Source organism: Cetorhinus maximus, chromosome 9 (assembly GCF_964194155.1).
Source record: "Cetorhinus maximus chromosome 9, sCetMax3.hap1.1, whole genome shotgun sequence".
Taxonomy (NCBI): domain Eukaryota; kingdom Metazoa; phylum Chordata; class Chondrichthyes; order Lamniformes; family Cetorhinidae; genus Cetorhinus; species Cetorhinus maximus.
This window is the reverse complement of record NC_135887.1, coordinates 111,797,072-111,820,685: the sequence shown is the minus strand read 5'-3', so window position 1 is coordinate 111,820,685 and position 23,614 is coordinate 111,797,072. Positions and strand designations below refer to the sequence as shown.

General features: G+C 43.1%; 1 protein-coding gene and 1 long non-coding RNA gene across 10 annotated transcripts in view; one reads left to right on the top strand and one right to left on the bottom strand.

Moving 5' to 3' along the window:
- LOC144684936 (F-actin-monooxygenase MICAL2-like) overlaps positions 1-23,614 on the bottom strand; it is a 257,207-nt gene that overhangs the window by 84,405 nt on the left and 149,188 nt on the right. For 6 of the 9 annotated variants that reach the window (XM_078549363.1, XM_078549361.1, XM_078549367.1 and 3 more), the window contains 4 exons: positions 15,120-15,227; positions 11,868-12,054; positions 10,229-10,320; positions 6,483-6,576 (listed from right to left, as the gene is read on the bottom strand). In XM_078549363.1, the coding sequence (XP_078405489.1) occupies positions 6,483-6,576; positions 10,229-10,320; positions 11,868-12,054; positions 15,120-15,227 (481 nt within the window). Of the gene's footprint in view, positions 1-3,137; positions 6,577-10,228; positions 10,321-11,867; positions 12,055-15,119; positions 15,228-23,614 lie in introns of those variants that run through there. The other 3 variants (XM_078549368.1, XM_078549366.1, XM_078549371.1) reach the window with 3 other exon arrangements.
- LOC144684937 (uncharacterized) lies at positions 7,773-19,086 on the top strand. The gene is made up of 3 exons (XR_013577590.1): positions 7,773-7,896; positions 12,174-12,230; positions 18,974-19,086. It is a non-coding gene; the product is annotated as an uncharacterized LOC144684937 (long non-coding RNA).

Below are 23,614 nucleotides of genomic sequence, written 5' to 3'. Positions count from 1 at the left end.
AAATGCTTCCATTAGCTGGAGATCTGAGTTCCATGGGTCAACTGATAAATTGCACCATCCAATGTCATATCATGAAGGTCTATAAAAATCAGCCTCACAAATGTCTTTTTCTTATTCTTTCCTGAAATGTGGGCATCACTGGCAAGGCCAGCATTTGTTGCCCATCCCTAATTGCCCTTGAACTAAGTGGCTTGCTAGGCAATTTCAGAGGGTGGTTAAGAGTCAATCGCATTGCTGTGGATCTGGAATCTGGAATGTGGGCCAGACCAGGTAACGGTGGCAGATTTCCTTCCCTAAAGCACATTAGTGAACCAGATGGGTTTTTACAACATTCGTTGATAGTTTCAAGGTAGCCATTACTGAGGCTAGCTTTCAATTCTGGGTTTTATTAATTGAATTTAAATTCCACCAGCTGCCGTGGTGGGATTTGAACTTTTGGATTACTAGTCCAGTGACATTACCACTAGGCACTGTCTCCCCTCCCCTTATCGTTAATTAAGTGTTGCCAGAACAACACTCTAAAAATTGAATTTTTAACCCCTTCTGAATCAGTGGCATTCTGTTTGGTTTTTTTTTGAGTAACACATTCAGAAGCTTGCTCCACTTGTTTTACATTGCTTGTTCATAAATAAATCGATTGGTTCCAATCGTGTGGTGGCTTTGTTTGTATTCGTCCTTGGATGTGGACGTTACTGGCAAGGCCAGCATTTATTGCCCACTCTGAGTGTCCCTGCTGGCTTAGGGTGGGCCTATTTCCTGAGGCCCGGTCCTTCATGATCTCCAGTGGTCAATACCATAACTAAGGAATCATTGTGCTGGAGTAATTGTGTCTAATTCTGGGCAGCATACTTAAGGAAGGATTCCAAGGTATTGGGGAGGGTGCAGAGCAGACTTATTATAATGGTTACAGCGATGGGGGACTTTGGAGAGATTGGAAAAGCTGGGATTATTCTCCATAAAACAAAGAAGCTTAAGTGCAGATTTAATGGCACTGTCCAAAATTGTGAAGGGTTTTGATGGAGTAAATAAAGAGAAAGTGTTTCCAGTGCCAGGAGGGTCAGAAACAAAAAGACACAGTTTTAAGAAAATTGGCAAAATAAAAAGGAGGGGAGATAATCGTTCTTACTCAGTGACTTGTAATGATCTAGAACGCACTGTTTGACATAGTGGTGGAAGCAAATTCAAGAATAATTTTCAAAAGGGAATTTGTTAAAATACTTGAAAGTTTACAGGGCTATGGAGAAGAAGCAGGGGAATGAGAATACCTAGATAGCCCTTTCAAAGGGTTGAAGGGTAAAAGCTGTAACATGTTTCTATGATTGTACATCCTGCACATATGGTCTCCGTCACACAGTTGGTACAAGGGTAAACTTTCAGTTCAGATAATTACTTATTGAAAGTACCACGCTCTCTCAACACAAGACAGGAAGCGTTGGAAGAAAAGTCCCCAAATCAGAAGCAAGAACTGAACAGACCCGCATCAGTAAAAACATCATACCCGAGCTGCTTGTAGGTGTCTCATGCAACTCACCACACCAAGGTCACCTGCATCAGGAGGAAAGTGGGGCACAGATTAATAACAACAGAGGACTCCCAGTCACTGTTGTTAGAAGACGTGAGTGAGCACGAACCAGTTCTGATACAGTCACAAGGGTGACACGAGGCAAGGGCAGCCTAGATTCAGTCATGACTCAATATTGAATACACCAGCACACCTAACAGCAGTACCAGCCAATTATGAAGGGGTTTCTCATGAAACATTTTATAATAATAGCAGCAGTTTGGAGTGTGCTTGGGATTCTTAGCTGCTAGGTTGGCTTGTCCATTTAAGACATTGGTCAGCTGTTTTCCCTGGCCAAGTTAGATCAATTATAGACAACATTGGCATGACAATTGGCCTTGTTTTTCTTCAAAATCCTAGATTTCTCCCTCTTTTGTGGTGGTGGTGGTTGGGTGGGGGGGGGTGGTCATGGGTAGTGGGCAACCACTAAGGCTCCACATTATAATGCACAAAATCTTAAAACTGTAGGTGGCTGATGTATCAAAATGAAACCTGATTGGATTCCACTCTGAGACTTCAGCACAAGATCCAGGCCAACACGCCCGGTGCAGTACTGAGGGAATGCTGCACTGTCAGAGGGGCAGTAATGAGGGAGTGCTGCATGATCGGGTGAGGCGTTCAGGTCAGACGTTAAACCAAGGCCTCCTCTGCCTTCTCAGGTGGACATAATAACTACCATGGCCACTAGATAAAAGAAGGGCAGGGGGGTTCTCACTGGTGTCCTGGCCACTATTTATCCCTTAATCCATATCGCTAAATGCAGGTTGGTCATTCATTTCATTGCTGCTGTGGGATCTTACCTAGAGCAAATTGATTGCTGTATTTCCTACAACTGTGGCTACACTTCAAAATTACTTCATTGGCTGTAAAGCACTTTGGGATTTCCCGAGGTTGTGAAAGGCAAAATATAAACGTAAGTTTTCCTTTCGTCTGCTTTCAATTGGCTGTTTTTAGCAAGACCACCGCCAGCTAGCAGCAATTTCAAGATCAACAACTGGAGAGACTGGGCTGGGGGTGGGGATAGGAGGAATAAATTGAGACACTAGCCCATCGTCTCTCAGTTCCTGAAATCATAGGGTAATGGAGATCTCTTCCCCCAAAATGCAATAGGTCAATTACAATTGAAATCGTCAAGACGGAGACTGGTAAGTTCCTCATTAGGTAATGGCATCAAGGGACATGTAGCATTGGTGAGTAAACTGGGTTGATGTATCTTGTTGTGTATATATGGGAGTGTGTCAGGAAGGGTAGGAAGCCTGCTGAAGAAGTTGGGGGATGCCAGAAACCACCTTAACTTGACTTTAGGATCTTGTCTTCATTAAATTCCTAATTTTAATCAATTTAACAAATCAGAGAGCTATGTTCAATGTTTGTCAACTATACAGTTATTAAGTCACGACTGAATCTTGGGCTAAAATCATGCAATTCAGTGACTCAGCCCCATGATGTGATGCCCGTTACAAAAATTCTTCATGGCTGTCGAAGATCAAGAGCTCACGCACGACTTTGGGTGGAGGAGCAGGGTAACTTGCAGGAGAACAAATTCATCAGGAAAGAAAGAGAAAGAGACAGAGAGTACTTTACAAAGCATCTATTTTAATTTATTATACGCTTACAGCCTTGGGTTTCATAAATAACTCTTGACATATTCCATCATGTGCAAAATACAGGACTGATTGTGAAACTTTAAAAAAAATACACATTTTTTTAAAAAATGTATTCACAAACATTTTCCTTAATTGTATTCTGTTATGAAATAGGAACCCTTCTGTTAAACCTTTTTCAGATGAATTGGGATTAAAATATCCTTTGATTCTCATCCTTTAAAGGTTTGTGGAGTCTGTAACAGAAGATACAGGAAAATATATAGTGCACTGGCTTGAAAGTGGAAATAAGTTTAATTATAAATCAAGATGAGCATCTTGCAGATCATGCGATAATGGGTGGATTTTTATTAAAAGGGAGGTGACTGGAAAAATGCAAGCTCTTTTAGTCTGTTAGTACACACAGTGCTTCAGCTGTTAAAATGTTCCTCATCATCAAATCCGCTAAAATAAAACTTTTTCTTTTGATTTACAGACGTGGTTTCCACTAATGTCACTCAGGAAGATACTTATCGCAGGGCTGTCTCTAATTAAGTCAGGAGGAGTCTCAGATCATGGAAATCAAGCTGTCTGGAGGAGATGAGTGAAAGGTGGTTAACATGTGAGCACCCAGCATGGGTGTCTGAAATTCTTTGCTCCAGTAATCAGGAGTTAACCAGCCTCAATTGTAACGAACAACCGAGGAGTTTCACCCAAAGCTTGTATGGTTAACTATCACATGGTGGAGTTTCATGCCACGTGAGTATGATGTTTTTGTTTATTAAATTTAAAGGGCTGCCCAGAAGCAAAAAGGAAACATCCGGGAGTAAAAAATATAGAGTTAAAACAAAAATTTAACACATTTTCTTCAAATTCAGGATGTAAATCTTGGGGAAAATATACACTTTTTTCAAAAACAAATTTTTTTCAAATTTAGAATGTAAACCTTGGTAAAACTATCTTTTTTCATAATTTTTCTTCAAATTTAGGAAGTAAAACTTGTTTTGTTTTAATCTTGCGTTTTTCTTTTAATATAGTGAATTTAAAAGAATACTGCGGATAAGCACGGCTACTGTTAAAGATATTCAAGTTAAGTCTTGCATCTGATTAGTGTTTTGCATGCTTCATAAATCACCTGGCAAAAGATGGCTGTGGCTCCCTTTGAGTTTTTAAAATTAAATTTAAAGTAACTAAAGTATATTGAAAAGACTTATTAAACTTTATTAACAGGGTGGTAACAGGCACTCCTAATTGGCTCTTCCATCATTAGCTAGCTGTAATTTGGCCATTTAGTCTTCTCTCCATTTTGCCAACTTCAAAAGGAACGGAAGCTATTCATGTTTTTCTTGGTTAAGGCCACAATTATTGAGTGGCGAGAGGTTAGAGAGCAAAGAAAAGGACCGTCAGACTTGTGCTTTGTCTGGTGGTGCAAAGTGCAATCAGGCATGCGGGTTTACTGAAAAGTCAAGTTGTCCACAAACATGGCCAAAGACAGATAATGAGAGGCAAATCTTTACCCAGTACGTTGCAGCATGGAGGGAGATGCAACAAATTGCAAGCAATGGGAAAAAGGCAGACAGAGAAAGAAAGAGAGAGAGATTATAACACTAAATACAATCTCAATTTTGTCATGGTAAACAGGAGGGCACTGATAATAGAACACAACTCTGACTTACGATCATATATTTTTAAAAAATACATATCAACTGCAGATCCAGTCAGTGCAAGGCTCAACTTCTGATTATGATCCGTTACCAGAAGTTCCAGATACACGTTGATCCTATTCTGATTCCCACCAAAGGATCCCAACTTCTCATTGCCTACCCTATAGCAACAAGAGGGATGCTGGGTGTTTCAATCTCACACTTCGAATGGATCAAGTTCACGGCTGTTTGATTTTGGTCTGTTGACTAAGGAGCTTTTTCAAACAATGCTCCAGCATAGATCAAATACTGAGCAAGTGTTCTACTGGCAGACTCTGCAAAAACAACTTGTCATAACAATTTAAAACAATTGCACAGACCTCAAGTGTTCGATCAGTTAAAAGGCACCCATGGCATTAAGCACAAAGGAAATGTCCTAACAGTCGCTTCAAATAAAGCTACAGAGCATTATTAAAATCATTCGCAACAGTGTCATGTTGTTTACCAACATAACGGAAGTCATTCGCTGCATTTACACTTGACAAAAGTGGGTTCACTTTGCACTGAAGCTGCAGCTGTAACTTAAACTAAACCAAAACCCAGAGACATGTATGACCTGCAACACTCTGGACAGTCTAGCTGGAGGGAGAAGTGTCTGTCTGGAGAAGGAGTCTCACTCTAACTCACTTTGGATTACAGCCAGGTCCCAACTCTGGGTTAAGTTTACACCAGTTTAGTATCAGTGCGAGCAAGAATTGCTTCACACCAACAGTATCCTTGCAATGTAAACACACAGTGATAAACCCTGGGAAGGTGTAACTAACACCAGACATCACCAAAGTGTCAAGTGTCTGTAAAATGGACCAGTTTGACTGCTCTTCCATTCTTAATCTTAATCTAATTACATTGAAATTTGTACTCATTTTATTGATAATAATTGCCTAAGTAAACCATTATTGTTCATTGGAGGCACTTCCATTTCTCTTATTGGTTAAGGTAGTAAACAATGAGGAAATTTATACTCATTGGACTTTTTTCTGAAGTTATATTTCATGCCATGGAATAAAAAAAATCCTTCCTTCTTTAAAAACCAGCCTTATATAAAAATGTAAACAATTTAATGTAGAATAATTTCAATTTGAATCTTGTAAAACCTGCAGGAGTTTTGGTAACACAATTATCATAAACAATTATTGCTGCAACTGTAAATCAATATTGCAAAAACCCTCGTGTACCCGGTATGCTGTTTGATTGCCCAACACTGTAAATACAGTGATTTGTTGGTTCTAATTTTAAATAAATAATTTTCAGTATGATTGTGTTTTATCACTTTACATTGAACCCATGTTTGCAGAATCCGATGCTAATATCAGGGAGGGTTAGGCTAAGTAAATGGCACTCAATTCATTTTAAACCCAAGAGTGTTGTGCACCCATTCGATCAGGAAATCTGGTGATGAGCCTGCTTCTTGGCACATGTGTAGGAGAACCTCGTATTGCACATATAGCAGAGGCACGCTCAAACTTAGTAACTCATACAGGTAGCTGTAATTGTACGCATTGTCCCTCAAGTGGCAGCTAGTGGCATGCAGAACACCATGCATCCAGTTAGAGAGGCACTTGGGGACGTCAAGCAGCATCCTCGCGCCCCACAGAGGCCAGTTTAGGATTCTCCAAAGCAACGAAGTCATGGTACCTGGGGGCTTGTCGGGCGAAGAACTAACACTGCAAGAGTTTTCGGCGTTTGCCAAAGCCTCACCGTCCGACTTACTCAAAGGCACGGACTCACCCTGAAAAATAAAAACAAATAACTGAAATCTGTATTCAATGAACTGGAGAATTTTTTACATTGCTGCACAGTTGGGTACCAATAATTGTAGCAGGGAGCTCTGTGAGTGTGACAGTAGGAACAAAGGAACAGGAGGTGACCATTTGGTCCCTCAAGTTAACAAAAATCTATCAATCTCAGATTAAAATTAACAATAGATGCAGCATCAATTCACATTTGCAAAAGAGAGTTTCAAACTTCTACCACACTTTGTGTGTAGAAGTGTTTCTGAATTTCACTCCAGATAGGTCCACAAAAAGCAGGTCAAATCCAATCCAGCCAATTCCCGTCCCATCAGTCTACTTTCAATCATCAGCAAAGTGATGGAAGGTGTCATTGGCAGTGCTATCAAGCAGCACTTACACAGCAACAACCTGATCACTCTTGCTCAGTTTGGGATTCCATCAAGGCTGTAGAGGCTGAGTTGTTAAGTATATTCAAGGCAGAGATAGACAGATTTTTGATCAGGAAGGAAATCTAGGGTTATGGGGAAAAGGCAGGAAGGTGGAGTTGAGGATTATCAAATCAGATTATCATGATTAATTGAATGGCGGAGCGGACTTGATGGGCCGAATGGCCTACTTCTGCTCCTACGTCTTATGGTGTTATGGTCAAAGGCCACTCAGCTCCTGACCTCATTACAGCCTTGATCCAAACATGAACAAGAGAGCTGAATTCCAGAGATGAACTAAGAGTGACTGCCCTTGACATCAAGATAGCATTTGACCGATTGTGGCATCAAGGAGCCCTTGCAAAATTGAAGTGAACAGAATTCAGGGGGAAAAATCTCCACTGTATGTAGTCATATCTAGCACAAAGGATGGTGGTTGTGTTTGTTGGAGGCCAATCATCTCAGCCCCAGGGCACCGCTGCAGGAGTTCCTCATGGTGGTGTCCTAGGTCCAAACATCTTCAGCTGCTTCATAAAATGATTTTCCTTCCATCTTAAGGTCAGAAATGGGGATGTTCGCTGATGATTACAAAGTGTTCAGTACCATTCACAATTCATCAGATACTGAAGTTATATGTTCCTACAAGCAGCAAGACCTGGGCATTCAGGCTTGGACGGATAAGTGGCAAATAACATTTGCACTACACAAGTGCCAAGCAAAGACTATGTTCAACAGGAGAGAATCTAACCATCTCCTCTTGACATTCAAGGCATTACCATCATTGAATCCCCATCACCAACATCCTGGGGGTTACCACTGACCAGAAACTTAACTGGACCAGCCATATAAATACTGTGGCTGCAGAGCAAGTTGGAGGCTGGAAATTCTATGGTGAGTAACTCATCTCCTGACTCCCCAGTTCCTGTTCACCATCAACAAGGCACATGTCAGGAGTGTGAATACTCTACTTGTCTGGATGAGTTGGGCTTCAACAACACTCAAGAAGCTCAACACCATCCAGGACAAAGCAGCCTGTTTGATTGGCCCCCTGCCCCCACTAAATTAAACACTTAATCCTAGATTCTGGAACAGTCCCAGCAGGTTTGAAGTTAACAAATGTAATTCTCCCTCATTTCTTGAATAGGGGTGAGAAAACAGGGAACTACAAGCCAATTAGCCTGACATCAGTCATCAGGAAATACTAGAATCTATCATTAAGGAAGTCTTAACAATGCACTTAGAAAACCACATTATGATCAGACAAAGTCAACATGGTTTTCTGAAAGGGAAATGGTGTTTGCCAAATTTATTAGTAAGGTAGCTAAAGGGGCATTAGTAGATGTTGTATGCCTGGTTTCCAAAACACATTTGCTAAGGTGCCACATAAAAAGGTTAATAGGAAGGGTAAGGGTTTGTGGAGTTGGGGGTAATATATTAGCATTGATAGAGAATTGGTTAATGGACTGGAAGCAAAGAGTAAGCATAAATGGGGTATTTTCAAGTTGGCAGGCAGTGAATAGTGGCGTGCAGCAAGAAGCAGTGCTGAGGCTTCAGCTATTTACAATCTATATTAATGACAAACGAAGAGGCAAGACAGTAATGTATCCAATTTTGCTGATGATACAAAACTAGGTGTAAATGTAAGCCATGAGGACACAGAGAGGCTGCAAAGAGATATGGGCAAATTGAGTTAGTGGGCATCAACATGACAGATGGAGTATAATGTGGGGAAGTGCAAGCAATTTGGTCATAAGAATAGAAAAACAGTATATGTTTTAAAAGGCATGAAAATTGTAAATGTTGATGTTCAGAGAGGCTTGGTGTGCTCATACAAGGAACATAGAACATTAACATGCAGGTACATCAAGCAGTTAGGAAGACAAATGGCATGTTGGCCTTTATTACAAGGGATTAGAGTATAGGGATAAAGTCTTGCTACAATCGTACAGGGCTTTGTTGAGATCACATCTGGATTACTGTGTACAGTTTTGGTCTCCACATTTAAGAAAGGATACACTTGCATTGGAGGCAGTACAGCGAATGTTCACTAAATTGGTACCTGGATGAGGGGGCTGTCCTATGATGAGAGGTTGAGGAAATTGGCTTGTATTCTCTGGAGTTTAGAAGATTGAGAGGCAATTTCGTTGAAACCTACAAAATTCTGAAGGGGCTTCATAGGGTGGATGCTGAGAGATTGTTTCCACTGGTTGGGGAATCTAAGACATGGGGGCACAGTCTCAGGATAAGGGGCCAATCATTTAGGACTGAGATGAGGAGAAATTACTTCACTCAAAGGGTTGTGAATCTTTGTAATTCTCTACCCCAGAGGACTGTGGGTACTCCATTGTTGAATATATTTAAGGCTGAGATTGACAGATTTTTGGTCTCTTGGGGAATCAAGGGATATGGGGAGTGGGTGGGACAGTAAGATTAAGCTACAAGGTCAACCATGATCATGCTGAATGGCACAGCAGGCTCAACAGGCCATATGGCCTACCCCTGTTCCTATCTCCTGTGTTCTTGTATTTACTCCCTCCACCACCGATGCCCAGTGACAGCAGTGTGTACCATCTACAAGCTGCACTGTAGCAACTCGCCAAGACTTCTTTAACAGTACCTTCCAAACCCGCAGACTCATCCACCTTGGAGGACAAGGGCAGCAGGCACAAGATCCTGCATGTTCCCCTCCAACACTATCCTGACTTGGAAATATATCACCGTTCCTTCACTGTTGTTGGGTCACGACCCTGGAACTCACTCACTAACAGCACCTGCACCTCATGGATCACAGTGGTTCAAGAAGGGGGTTCACCAACATCTTCTCAAGGGTAATTAGGGATGGGCAAGAAATGATGCCCTTGCCAGTGACGTTCATGTCCCATAAACAAATAACATGAAAAAAATATATTCTAATTTTTAGACTATGCGCCACAATCCTAGACTCCCCAACCAGTGGAAATTGCTTCTCCCAATTCCTGCCAATCTATACCAGGGGGCGGGGGTAGTGGGCTGTGGGGGAGTGGTGGAGGGAGTCTGGTAATACTTGCAGCAGGAGTTGCTAGGATAGGGTTAATATTTCCAAAGGTTTCCACGCAGCCAAGTTTGAAATACTGATTATTTGGACTTGGAAAGAAAAGAGCATTGTAGACATTGCACTCAGTAGCATAACAGCCTGTGTTTATGAGATTCTTATGATACCAGGAGCTGGTGAGAAGATCCCTACCTTTCTGTGTGATATTGTTGGATGATTCCGTCTCTTCCTTGCTTTGTTATTCAGTTTACAGTAAGTAAAGTGAGGTTTGCAGTAAAACTTTCCTGAATGAATAAAAGGTCAGATTAAGTCACATTAAAACAGCAAACTAAAGTGGAACAGATTGTAGTGCAGAGTGTCTGTAGGCTCTTGTAAGTGCAGTTAAGGAATCACAGCGCTACAGTATGAAGGCTCAAAAGAATGAGATCTTTGAGCCCGGACCTAATACATTTGTCTAAAGGGCAATGTGTATTTTAGTTCCAAAGGAGAAATTGTTCTTCCTTTCTCACATGAGTCTCATGTGCCCATTCAGTCCTTCAAGTATGCCCTACCATTCAGTTCCCACCTCTGCTCTAAATCCCTCGATCCTACTCACCAAGTAAAAGTCTTTTGATCTCAATGTTGAAAGCTACAAGTGACCACACAGAGCTTTGAGAATGGACTTGGGTATACAGGACATCACTTCAAAGTTTGCAGATGACATGAAGCTCGGAAATGTAGTTAACAGTTTGGAGGATGGTAACAAACTTCAGGGAAGACAGACAGACCGGCGAAATGGGCAGACAGATGGCAGATGAAATTTAACACAGAGAAGTGTGAAGTGATGCATTTTAGTAGGAAGAATGAGGCGAGGCAAAGTAAACTAAATGGTCCAATTTTAAAGGAGGTGCGGGAACAGAGATACTGGAGGTGGGTCAGGGGGGCATGGGGGAAGTACACAAATCTTTAAGCTGACAGAGCCAGTTGAGAAGGCTGTTAACAAAACATATAAGATCCTTGGCTTCATAAACAGGAGCATAGAGTTAAAAACAAGGAATCGTAGAATCTTACAGCACATAGGAGGCCATTCGGCCCCTCATGCATCAAAAGCTCTTTGATGGAGCCATCCAATTAATCCAAGTTATCAATATTTTCCCTATAATGCTGCAATTTATCATCTTCAAATCCAACTGCCAAACTGGAAAATTCCTCTCTGACCCCGTAAGACAATTGAAACTACTCCATGGAACCCAATTTATTGTTTCAGGAACTGTATCTACCTCTTCCACAGAGTAATATCTGCTGCAGCCAGAAACAGGACCAGCTCTCTCACTCCCTCAAAAAGGGGAACGAGGAGCATTACCTCCATTTATCAGAGTAGATAAGAAACATAGGAACAGGAGGAGGCCATTCAGCTCCTCAAGCTTGTCCCACCATTCAACTGCTGATCTGTATCTTACTCCATATATACACTATGCTTCTGCAGCCTGTAATCTCCTTACCCAACAAAAATCTATCAATCTCCATTTTGAAATTTCCAATTGACCCCCCGCCTCAGCAGCTTTTTGGGTGGGGAGGGGGTGAGAGTTCCAGATTTTCACTAGCCTCCTGACATCATCCCTGCACGGCCTAACTCTAATTTTAAAATTTTCTCTCTTGTTTTGGACTCCACACACAAGAGGAAATATTTGCACTCTCCATTTACCCTATCAAATCCTTTAATAATCTTAAATACCTCAATTAGATAACATCTTAATCTTCCATACTTGAGGTAAAACAAGCCTGGTCTATTTAAGCCATTTAAGCCTATGAGTTTCCAATGGTTGGTGTGAAGGTGGGGCATTGCAATTACCTTCCTCCACACTGAAAGCGTAGGCTCCGAGCCGCAGTGTGGTAGAGCAGAAATCACACTTGAAGCATTCTCGGTGGAAGAATTTACCATCCGCACTCAATCGCTCCATGACATAAACTCGCTTTTTACAGAAGTAGCAGGTATCACTGCCCCCGAGAGTCTGAGGGAACTCCTTCCGCAGCGACCCCTGCAAGGAGAAAGATTCAAGTGTATTACAAACAATGTATCAACCTTCCGCTGCTTGTGACATTTGACCTTTTCATGGTTCTGTCCCCCGACCAATTTTCTTCTCTCTCTTCCCCTCAGCTCTATCGCTTGACCAGGCTGTCATGACAATTTTACCAAGGACACTGTTCCTTGATGGTGAGTGGGCACCAACTGATACCTTGCCAAATACCCATCTGTTTGCCTTGAGTTGTGACAAGGAATATTTGACTGAAGCTGCGTCAGATCTGAGATTCGCCACGTTAGCTCAGTAACATGCACTCGGTATCTAGCCAATAACAAACTCAACAGCTAAACTTTGCACAGCAAGATCCCAGAAACAGCAGTTAGGATGGATGACCAGTTAATCGATATGATGATTTTGGTTGAGGGTGGAATGTTGGCCAGGTCACCAGGGCAATTTCTTGCTGTTCTTTGAAAAATGTCATGCGATCATTTCCATTCAACAACGACACCATTTACATGTATTTAGCGCCTGTAACATTAATGTCCCAAGGTACCACAGGAGCATTATAAAACGAAGTATGACAGCAAACCACATAGGGAGCTATTAGGTCAGAAGAGGTAAGCTTTAAGCAATGTTTTAAAGCAGAGAAGCATGGTAGAATGGTGGAGAGGTATAGAGAAGGAATTTTAGAGCTTTGGTCCTAGGCATCTGAAGGTGTGGTCACTAACAGTGCAGCAATTAAAATAAGGGATGCACAAGAGACCAGAATTAGAGAAGCGCAGATACCTCAGAGGGTTGTGGGGCTGAGGAAGATTACAGAGATAGGGAGAGGCAGGGACATGGAGGGATTTGAAAACAGAATTTTAAAATCAAGACATTGCTTGACCAGGACTCAATGTAAGTCAGCAAGCACAAGGGTGATAGAGGAATTGGGCTTGGTGCAAGTTAAGACACAGGCAACAGCGTTTTGAATGACCCCAAGTTTACAGAGGGTAGAATGTGGGCGACCAGCCAGGAATGCGTTGGAATAGTCAAGCTTAGGGGTAACAAAGGCACGAATGAGGGTTTCAACAGCAGGTGAGCTGGGACAGGGGTGATGTTATAGAGGTGGAAATAGGCAGTCTTGGTGATGGCACGATTATGAGGTCCACCTGAACAGTTATTTAGTTTTGCTCCCAGTGCATTCCTGCACAAAGATCATAAAATCCTCTTCCACCTCCCTAGCCGGACAGTTTTGTTGTCCATTGGAAGATGGATGGGTAGGTAGCGTCTCAGTTTAATGTTTCAACTGAAAGTCAGCATCTCCAACAGTGTAGCACTCCTTTGATACTGGGAGAGTCAGCCCAGGTTATGGGTTCATGTCCTTGGAGTGGGAACTGAAACCACAAACTTCTGGCTCAGATGAGAGTGCAAACCCCCTGAATCAAAGCTGACATCTCAGGGTAGAAGCTAATGTTGGAGTTATTACTGTACAAAAGCTTAATCCATTCATTAAAAGTTCCCCTCTCCACTAGTTTAATGGAATCATTGCTTAAAGAATCTAATGTCTGTTGAGGTGAATTTGATAAAGTTTGGTACAATACCATCACTGGGAGTAATTTATATCATCAGATTAATATCAGAGCAATTTGTGCTATTAGATGTAATCATAAAGTGGTAGTCTTATTGGAGAAGCATCTTTCACAGCGAAATTAGCAATCTTCAGTATTAACATTGCATAATCCTATCTTGAACGGTCAAAAAGATCAGAAGTTATCTTTATTCAACCTGACTACAATTTCACACAATACAAGTGCCAAATGATTAGTTAGCAGTAATAAAAAGATAATGCTGGGAATACTCAGCAGGTCTGGCAGCGTCTGTAAAGAGAGAAACAGGGTTAACGTTTTGAGTCCAATATGACTTCTTATACTGAAGGAAAGTAGAAATGTTTTGGGTTTTATGCTGTTGAAAGTGGGGGGAGAGGGAAAAACAACGAAAGGGAAGGTCTGGGATAGGATAGGGGGTGGGAGAGATTAAATGACAAAGGTGAATTAGAAGTCAAAGGGAGTGGTAACAGTTGTGGTAAAGAATCAAAGCATTTGTCCAAAGTGAGTGTGAATGGTAAAATAATGAACAGCTCTGTCTGAAAGGAAAAAAGACACAGAAAGAAGGTCATCACATGGCAATAAAAAGAAGGAAAATGGGAGACAGAGTTCATGGTCTGAAGTTGTTGAACTCAATGTTGAGTCCAGAAGGCTGTAAAGTGCCTAACTGGAAGAAGAGGTCTGTTTCTCGAGCTTGCATGGAGCTTCACTGGAATACTGCAGCAGGCTGAGGACAGAAATACGAGAATGAGAGCAAATTAACATGCTTAATTAAAATGGTAAGCAACTGGAAGCTCGGGGTCATGCCTGCGGACTGAGTGGAGGTGTTCCGCAAAGCAGTCACCCAATCTGCCAAGCTTTTGTTTGCACGCCATTTTAATTCACCACCTTGCTCTCATGCATACATTTATGTCCTTGGCCTGTTGCAGTGTTCCAACGTAAACTGCAAAAACAGCACCTCATCTTCCAATTAGGCACTTTACAGACGCTGGACTCAACATTGAGTTCAACAACTTCAGACCATGAACTTTGTCTCCCATTTTAATTCTTTATTTTTTGCCATGTGATGATTTTGTTTTAAATGTTTTTTTTACTTTCATTCAGAGCTGTTCATTATACAGCTATTCACACTCACTCTGGACAAATGCTTTGATTCTTTACCACAACTACAACTGCTCCCTTTGACTTCTATTCCATCTTTGTCATTTAATCTCTCCTGCCCTCTATCAGGTCCCAGACCTTCCCTTTTGTTCTTCTTCCCTCTCCCCCCCTTTCGACAGTATAAAACCCATCACATTTCTATTTTCCTCCAGTTCTGGATATTCAGAATATTCGACTCGAAACGTTAACCCTCCTTCTCTCTTCACAGATGCTGCCAGACCCGCTGACCATTTTCAGCACTCTTTTTTTATTTCAGATTTCCAGCGTCCTCAGTATTTTGCTTTTATTTTAGGTTAGTTAGCTGTGTCTAACTACACCTAGTTCAAAGCTTACCAAGTCTGGCGAGGTTACCGCTGCTTTGGGCCGATGGTCAGTCTGGTAAAGCGTGACCAGAACTTCTGCCAATGCTCCGATTACAGATGATACTTTTCCCACTGTCATCTAACCGTCACAGCAACAGAGAAAGGGGAAGAGACGGAGAAGAGAGGAGAGAGAGAGAGAGAAAGAGAGAAAAGATCAAGTCAAGGAAAATAAGGGAATACGGTTTGTTTGAAGATCCAGTGAAGAAAGGGAAGATGCCCGCTAATCACAACCACACTTTACGCCAGGTTATGATCCGAATTAATTTCATAATACACAGCAAGGCATGGACAGAGCAGAATTGGACATTTATAATTAAGCGAAAGGCAAAGCCTGCAGTTGGACATGCAAGGGAAACATGTGATGAACTTTTCCGGACTTTGGGTTATTCACCAGTTCCCAGCCACTCCTCACCTGGGATCCTTCCTGTATCACACTCATCTCAGTGTCCTGAGCATTTTCAATGCTGCCTGTTGGGGTTCACTTTCAGTTGTCTATCTGAGCTGACCTGCATCTCCACCCACCCACTGATCTCACTCCCACGCAGCACCTGATCTCGCCCACCACGACTATCGTTTCACTTTCGATTTGGACAGCATGGTCTGGATTCAGTTTGTTGTGTGCTCCTCTGTCTTTTCCCCTCCCTCAGTCACCCATTTCCTTTCCCCCATCGCAGTTGAGCCCCCTGCTACCTCCCCTCAGTGACCTACCAGCCACAATCCTTTTCCTTTGGGGATGTCCAGGTGAACATGCATGTTACCTTCCTTCCCGAAAATCCCATCCCCATCCTGATTCACTTCCATTACCTGTCCTCCCCACCCCCAGGGTGTCTGCCTCTGAGTCCCCACCAACCACCCTCACTGTCCCTTTTACCTCTTCCATCGATCCTCACCGTCCCACCCTGCCACCCCACTCTGCCCTCGGTCATTCTCACCACTCCCTCATACCATGCCCACCCTCAGTTCGCTCCCCAGGAGGCAGTCATGGACCCATCAGACGCCCCCCCCCTTGCATGTTCATCTGGACATCCAACCCTCTGGACACCTTCCCCCGCAAACCCTTACTCTCTCTGGACCTTTCCCCCCTGGAACCCCTTCTCTCCCTCCAGACCCCTTCTCCTCCTCATGACGTCTTCCTCCCCTTAGTCCTCCCAACCTCCCCACTGCTTCATCCATCCCCCTTCCTGACTCAGACACCCTCACTTCTTCCTCCAACTTTACCCCTTCCCCCTTCCTGGCTCCTTACTCCCTCCTCCTCCCCGAACTCCTTCCTCCCCCTGGGCTCCTTCCCCTCTCTGAACTCCTTGCTCCTCCTGGGCTCCTTCCCCTCTCCACACACCTTCCCCCATCCAAACTCCTTCCCTGTTACCTTCCATGCCCCCCTTACACTTATCTCCCCAGTTGGCATCTTCTTCCGTTACCCCCACCCCTTCCAAACCTCACCCCTCCCAACATCTTCATTCCCCCACCAACTTCACTGCCCTGAAACCTTCATTCCCCCCCCAACCTCACCCCAACACCTACAATCCCCCCTCCCAACCTCATCCCACCCCTGACACCTTCATTCCCCCCTCCCAAACTCAACCCCCTCAGACACCTTCATTCTGCCCACCCCCAACCTCACCCCCACTGACACCTTCATTTCCCCTCTCCCAACCTCACCGACTCCCCGACACCTATTCCTCTCCAAGTCAATCCTAGACCTTTCTCTCCCACCCCTTCGATCATCATCTGTTGTGAGCATCAATGGGGACTTTCCAACTTCTGTGAGCTGCTTTGCAGCTGAATCACATCCATGAGAATCCACCCAGCATGCCACGGACGTTTCTCCAGTGTTCCATTGCTGTCGGGCTCCAGCATCTTCTCCTCCTCGGATGTCCGCGATCTGAGCATGGCCCTGGCAATAAGTCCAGACTTCTGCACGTCACACTTGTCAAGACATGTTCTGCACCGGCGTGTTTTCCTGCCGACGTGGGCAGATGATCCAGTGGGGGGGAAGAGTCCAGCAGGCTGGCCTCATAATGATATGCTGATATATTACAATGAGGTCAAAGGACAAAACAGCTGCTTGATTGGCACAACATCCACAAATATTCACTCCCTCCACCACCAGCGCACAGTAGCAGCAGTGTGTACCATCTACAAGATGCACTGCAGAAATTCATCAAGGCTCCTTCGACGGCACCTTCCAAACCCATGACCACTACCATCTAGAAGGACAAGGACAGCAGATAGATGGGAACACCACCACCTAGAAGTTCCCCTCCAAGTTACTCACCATCCTGACTGGAAATATATCGCCGTTCCTTCACTGTTGCTGGATCAAAATCCTAGAACTCCCTTCCTAACAGCACCTACACTACGGACTACAGCGGTTCAAGAAGGCAGCTCACCACCACCTTTTCAAGGGCAACTAGGGATGGGCAATAAATGCTGGCCCAGCCAGCGAAGCCCACATCCCATGAGTGAATAAAAAAACAGATTCCTGATGTCTGATGGCAGGGAACGACGGGCTGAGCGGACGATCGCAAACCGGTTTCACGACATTGTGAAACCGATTTTTGCCCCTCTCGCCATATTGTCCGCTCATGCCATCGAACACACCCGACGCCCCATCAAAAATCCCGGCCCTAGCCTCAGATTGGGAAGGTGTTCTGAGACATTTGTCTGGGGCAGCAACTATCATGGGCTTACCACTCAGAAACAACTGAAAAGATAAAATTACGCACAAGGATTTCAAGAGTTGTTGCAAAACACACATGCAAAGTTAGAGGAAGGAATCAGTGAGGAACAGGAAATGAACTCAACCATTGCCACCATTATTACATCATTAATAAAACAGACACATTAATAGTACTCTAGGTTTCTACTCTGCTCACTCTGCCAAGGCAGCCTTAGTGAAAAGCTGCATTGTTGGAATAAAGTGCCATTAACTGGACTAAAACAGGAGCAGAATTTGCAGAGACTGAAAAACCTGATACCTGCTAGCTAAGTAGCAAAATTGGGACTTGGCAATTTGCAAATGTCAAGATGTTGGCATAAATGTGATATTATATATATGAGCTCAGCTTTCTGTGTACATATAATTCAACATATCAGTTATTGTTTCTATAACATGGCACCATTTACACAGCTAAAGCATACACGCAAAAAGTGGGTGTGGGGTGTGGTTTCTATATAATATTGTAATAAGGCTGGAATACAAAGGGGTGAAAGTTATGCTCCAGTAATATTAATTTCTAGTTAGATCACATCTGAAATCACTGCGTTCAGTTTTGCGCACTGCAGCTCAGGAGGAGCACAATGCAGATTCACCAGGATGATATCAGGGCTAAAAGGGTTGCATAGATTAGGCTTGAATTCCCTTGAATGAATATTATATGGGGTGTAATTGAGGTGCTTATGATGATTAAAAGGATTTGATAGGTTAGAGAGAGGAAATATAAATAAATCTATTTCCTCTGGTAGCAGTCCAGGACTAAGGAGAGAGACGAACCAATCACCACTCACCCCTCTAATCCCTTTTTAAGGCGAATCTGGATAAACACATGAGGGGAACTGAAGGATATGTTGATAGTTGGGTAAGGGTATTGAAGGATATCAAACCATGGTGTGTAGGTTGAAGTAACAGTGAGGACAGATCAACAAAGTCCCAGTGACTGATTTGATCTGTTATTGGGTTAACTATATGTGTATGTTCTATACTCAAGGAATACAAGCCTAGTCTATGCAACCTCTCCTCATAATTTAAATCTTTTAGCCCCAATATCATTCTGGTGAACTCAGGCGGCACCTCTACCAAGGCCATAATATCCTTCTTTTTAATAGGATCCAAGCCAATTGGTGAAGCTGAAACCAAGACACAGAGCTCTTCTTTATCGAGAGAGTTTATTGACTTGTTCAGTCTCACAGCTCTCCTCCTATTCCTATTCCACCCAGTGTCCCAGCTGTCCACTATTTATATGGGCTGTGTTTGCTGCCAATGCCATGCATGTGCGGTTGTACTGTTTTATTCTGTTACGTCATTGTGAGCGACAGGGTTGGCAGCAGCCAGGACCAAAGATGGTGCTGCTCAAATCATCACAGCCATGTTTTAGGTGACTTGGTATATCTTATTGGCTTTGTTTTTTCTTTATTTTTTGGATTCTTTCTATTGGATTATTTGATTATTGTAAGATGCTGAAATGTGGTTTTAGTCTATCAGTTTTCATCCTTGTTTATCAAGATTCTCCCTTTCGATTCTTGTTTATTAAAAACTATTCTAATAAAGTCTGTAATAGGACAAGACACCAATGCAGATGCAGTCTCTCGAGGTTTTGTTTTCTGTTCACTAATTAATATGAGTTATTGATGGGCAGGGTTATGAGGAAAAGAGAAAAGTTTGCACAGATGCCCAAGATACAGTTATGTAACGGTGAAGAAGTATTAACAAATTGTCTGAATCCTGTCTTTATAAAAGTGCATCAATACTCCACTGTTTCTCCACTAAGTGCTGCATTAGAAAATAAATTAGAAAACATTTGCCCAAGTTGTGGAATGCAGGGAGTTGAGGCGAGTTCAGAAATGGGGATGAGCTCAGCACTTCCCAGGACACTGACGGTGTTGGAATCGGACTGAGAATTGAGAATTGGACTGTTGGAATGAGAATTAACAAAATGGGGGCAACAAATGTGCTGATCAACAATTCTTTCTCTCTCATGCCAAGCAGTTACAAACAGGTAGATGGTGTATGTGCGTGGCATACTGACACATGTGCAATGTTACTAGCAGGCTGGGAGCAGCGGAATGATGTCAGTGGATTTCTATGCATGCTTGGAAGGGTAAGGACGGCCATCTTGTGTGGCCATCTTACATTGGTAGGAGACACAGTGATTTACACTCGAGTACACCAATGAAACAAAAGACAAATTAGATTAAATAGCAAAACAAATAGGGAATAGTCCCTTAAAGGGACACTGCAACTAAAAACAAAATCTCAAATGAAACTTACAAACTTTAAACTAAAATGTGGTTCTGCGGGGGTCAACAATGACCCCCAGCCCCTGCGGTGCCCACCTGTCACAGAAGGCCTCAATCATGTAGGTGGACACTACGTGCTCCCTCTCCAAGGACTCCCGGCCATGAACATAGCCACGGAAGGAGGATGGACAGTTGGGTCAGACGATCCCCTCGACTGCCTGCTGCCTGGTCCTGTTAATGGCCAACTTAGCCAGGCTCAAGTGCAGGCTTCTGAGAGGGTCCTCCTCCCTTTTCATCCCCCTCCGCGCCAGGCGCCTGACATAGTGATTTGTATATTCTTTTGAGTAAAACAAATGGGGTCAAATCAACAAAGGGACAAATTATCAAATTAAGAAGGGGGGGGAGGGGGGGTTGGTAGTCCCTTAAAGGGGCACCAACCAAAAATAAAATCACAAAGGAAACTTACTAAACTTTAAATCAAAATGCAGTTTGGGGGGTCAACGATGCACCCCCGTTCCCTTGGTGCCTACTGGTCACGGAAAGCTTCAATCGTGCCAATGGACACCGCGTGCTCCCTCTTCAAGCCAGCTGTGAACATAACTGCAGAAGAGGGGAAGACAGTCGGGCTGGACGACCCCCTCAACCGCCCACTGCCTGGACCTGTTAATGGCCAATTTGGCCAGGCTCAGGAACAGGCTTATAAGGGAGGTCCTTTTCTCTTCTTGCCAAAACCACCTGCTTCCCCCCTTATCAGGTGCCTGACACAGTGTTCTCAAAGACCATTAATACCCATCACCTGTATCTAGTAACCTTAACAATAGTAATTAAAATGACACTAACAAGACATTAACACTTATTGAGATGTGACCAGAACCGAACCCAGTTATCCCAGGTGTGGTCGAAACAGAGAGTCATACAATTGCAGCGTAGCTCATACCCATTTGTATTTCAAAAGTATCACAAAGCCCATTGCATTATTCAGCTAAATTATGGTTGACCTGCATCTTAACTCCATTTAAGTGCAGTACACTTTCCAATTATGACTTCACAGCATAGGACACCAAACATAAGTAAGGAATTCCAATGAAAGGGCATTGACCTGAAACATTAACTCTATTTCTCTTTCCACAGACACCGCCTGGCCTGCTGAGTAGTTCCAGTATGTTTCACTTTAGCAAGGAGTTTCAGTTTGCTTAATGTACAACTATTTTCTGCTTGCATCTTGTTTAGTCACTCCAGGACCCATTATCTTTTGCTTAGGTTTAGGGAGGAAAGAGCAAAGAAAAACAAATTCCACCCATTTCCAACACACCAAAGCAATCATTCCAGTTTAGCAGCTAAAATATCGTTTAGAAACCGGTTTCAATTAACCGAATTAACCCATCTCACCCACGTATTAATGTTTGCAGGCACTCAAAGGTTTCTGGTGCTTGTTAGTCACTGGTAATGCAGGTCAAACAATAACGCCCTGTCGTACCACAGCTTTTGCATTTTCACACTGTTTGCTTGGAGAGTATTATTAGCCGAGGTATAGAATATAAGAACAGGGAGGTTATGCTGGAACTGTATAAATCATTAGTTAGGCCACAGCTTGAGTACTGTGTGCAGTTCTTATCACCTTGTTACAGAAAGAGTGTAATTGCACTAGAGAGGGCATAGAGAAGATTTACAAGGATGTTGCCAGGACTGGAAAAATGTAGCTATGAGGAAAGATTGGATAGGCTGTTGTAATATCGCTTTAAGAACGATGTCCCTTTAAGAAGCTCAACATGCAAATGAGCCAGTTGCCTGGATGGCATCATGTGACCAGGAGCCACGATCTCTCATCATGTGACCAGGAGTCATGGTCTCTCACTGCACTGTAGTACCCTAGACAACAGGATGTATCTAGAGAGTACTCTACTGCTTATACTGATTTACCTGTAAATAAATCCCACCAGAGGTCCTCAAGCAAACAGAATCCACAAACCTCATTCGTGTTAAATATAGATAGTACAAGGATATCACTACAGTTCTCCTTGGAACAGGGGAGATTTGACTGAGATGTGCAAAATTGTGAGGGGCCTGGATACAGTGGATAGGAAGGGCCTATTAACCTTAGCAAAGAGGTCAGTGGCTAGGGGGCATAGGTTTAAAGTGATTGGTAGAAAGATTAGAGGGGAGATGAAGAAAACCTTTTTTTCACCCAGAGGGTGGTAGGGGTCTGGAATTCACTTCCCGAATGGTTAGTAGAGACAGAAACACTCAACTCATTTAAAAGGGATATGCACCTCAAGTGTTGTAACCTGCAGGTCTCCAGACCAAATGGTGGAAAGTGGGATTAGGCTGGGTGGCTCGTTTCTCGGCTGGCACAGACACGATGGGCCGAGTGGCCTCTTTCTGTGCTGTAAACTTTCTATGATTCTACAGTTCTCAGGCTGATTAACAGTCTAACAAACTGCAATGTCAACATTCCTTCCACGGCTAGAACCGTTTTTCTCTCAACTGTTAGATCCGGTAGCCCTATATGGTGGGGAGGGGTTTTATGAACTCCCACAACCGAAACAATGAGAAGGGTGAGTCACCCATAGCCACCGGACACGAGGATATCAACCAGGAATTCTGAGCTAGAGATCTGGTATCCATTCACTGTCTGAAGTGGGGTTCAAACCCAGGAACTCCTGACTCTGAGGCGGGAATGGACACCAGTGAGCTAACAGCTCAGTAACTTTATTAAAGCTTGTTTAACAGAAGATCTATTTTGCATAGCTGGACAGTTATCACTGGAACCAAATTCTTCATTGAAAGCTTCAACAACCTGCATGAATTAAGAACATACGAAATAAGAGTAGGCCATTCAGCCCTTCAAGCCTGCTCTGCCATTATCATGGCCGACCTGATTGTAGCCTCAACTCCACATTCCTCCTATCCCCTATAACCTTTGACTCCTTTGTTAGTCACGAATCTATATACCTCTGCCTTAAAAATATTCAATGACCCTGCCTCCACCGCTCTCCGGGGAAGAGAGTTCCAAAGACTCACGGGCCTCAGAGAAAAAATTTCTTCTCATCTTCATCTTAAATGGGAGACTCCTTATTTTTAAACTGGGTTTCCTATTTCTAGTCTCTCCCACAAGGGGAAACATCCTTTCAGCATCCGCCCTGTCAAGTAACCTTAGAATCTTATATGTTTCAATAAGATCACCCCTCAATCTTCTAAACTCCAATGGCTACAAGGTCTGTCCAACCTTTCCTCATAAGATAACCCCCATCCCAGGTATCAATTGAGTGAACCTTCTCTGATCTGTTTCTAATGCATTTATTTCCTTTCTTAAATAAGATCAAAACTGTACACAGTACTCTAGCTGTGATCTAACCAACGCCCTATACGACTGTAGCAAAACATCCCTATCTTTATATTCTATTCCCCTTGCAATAAATGACAACATTCCATTTGCCTTCCTAATCACTTGTTGTATCTGTATACTAACTTCTTGTGATTCATGTACCAGGACATCCAAATCTCTTCGTA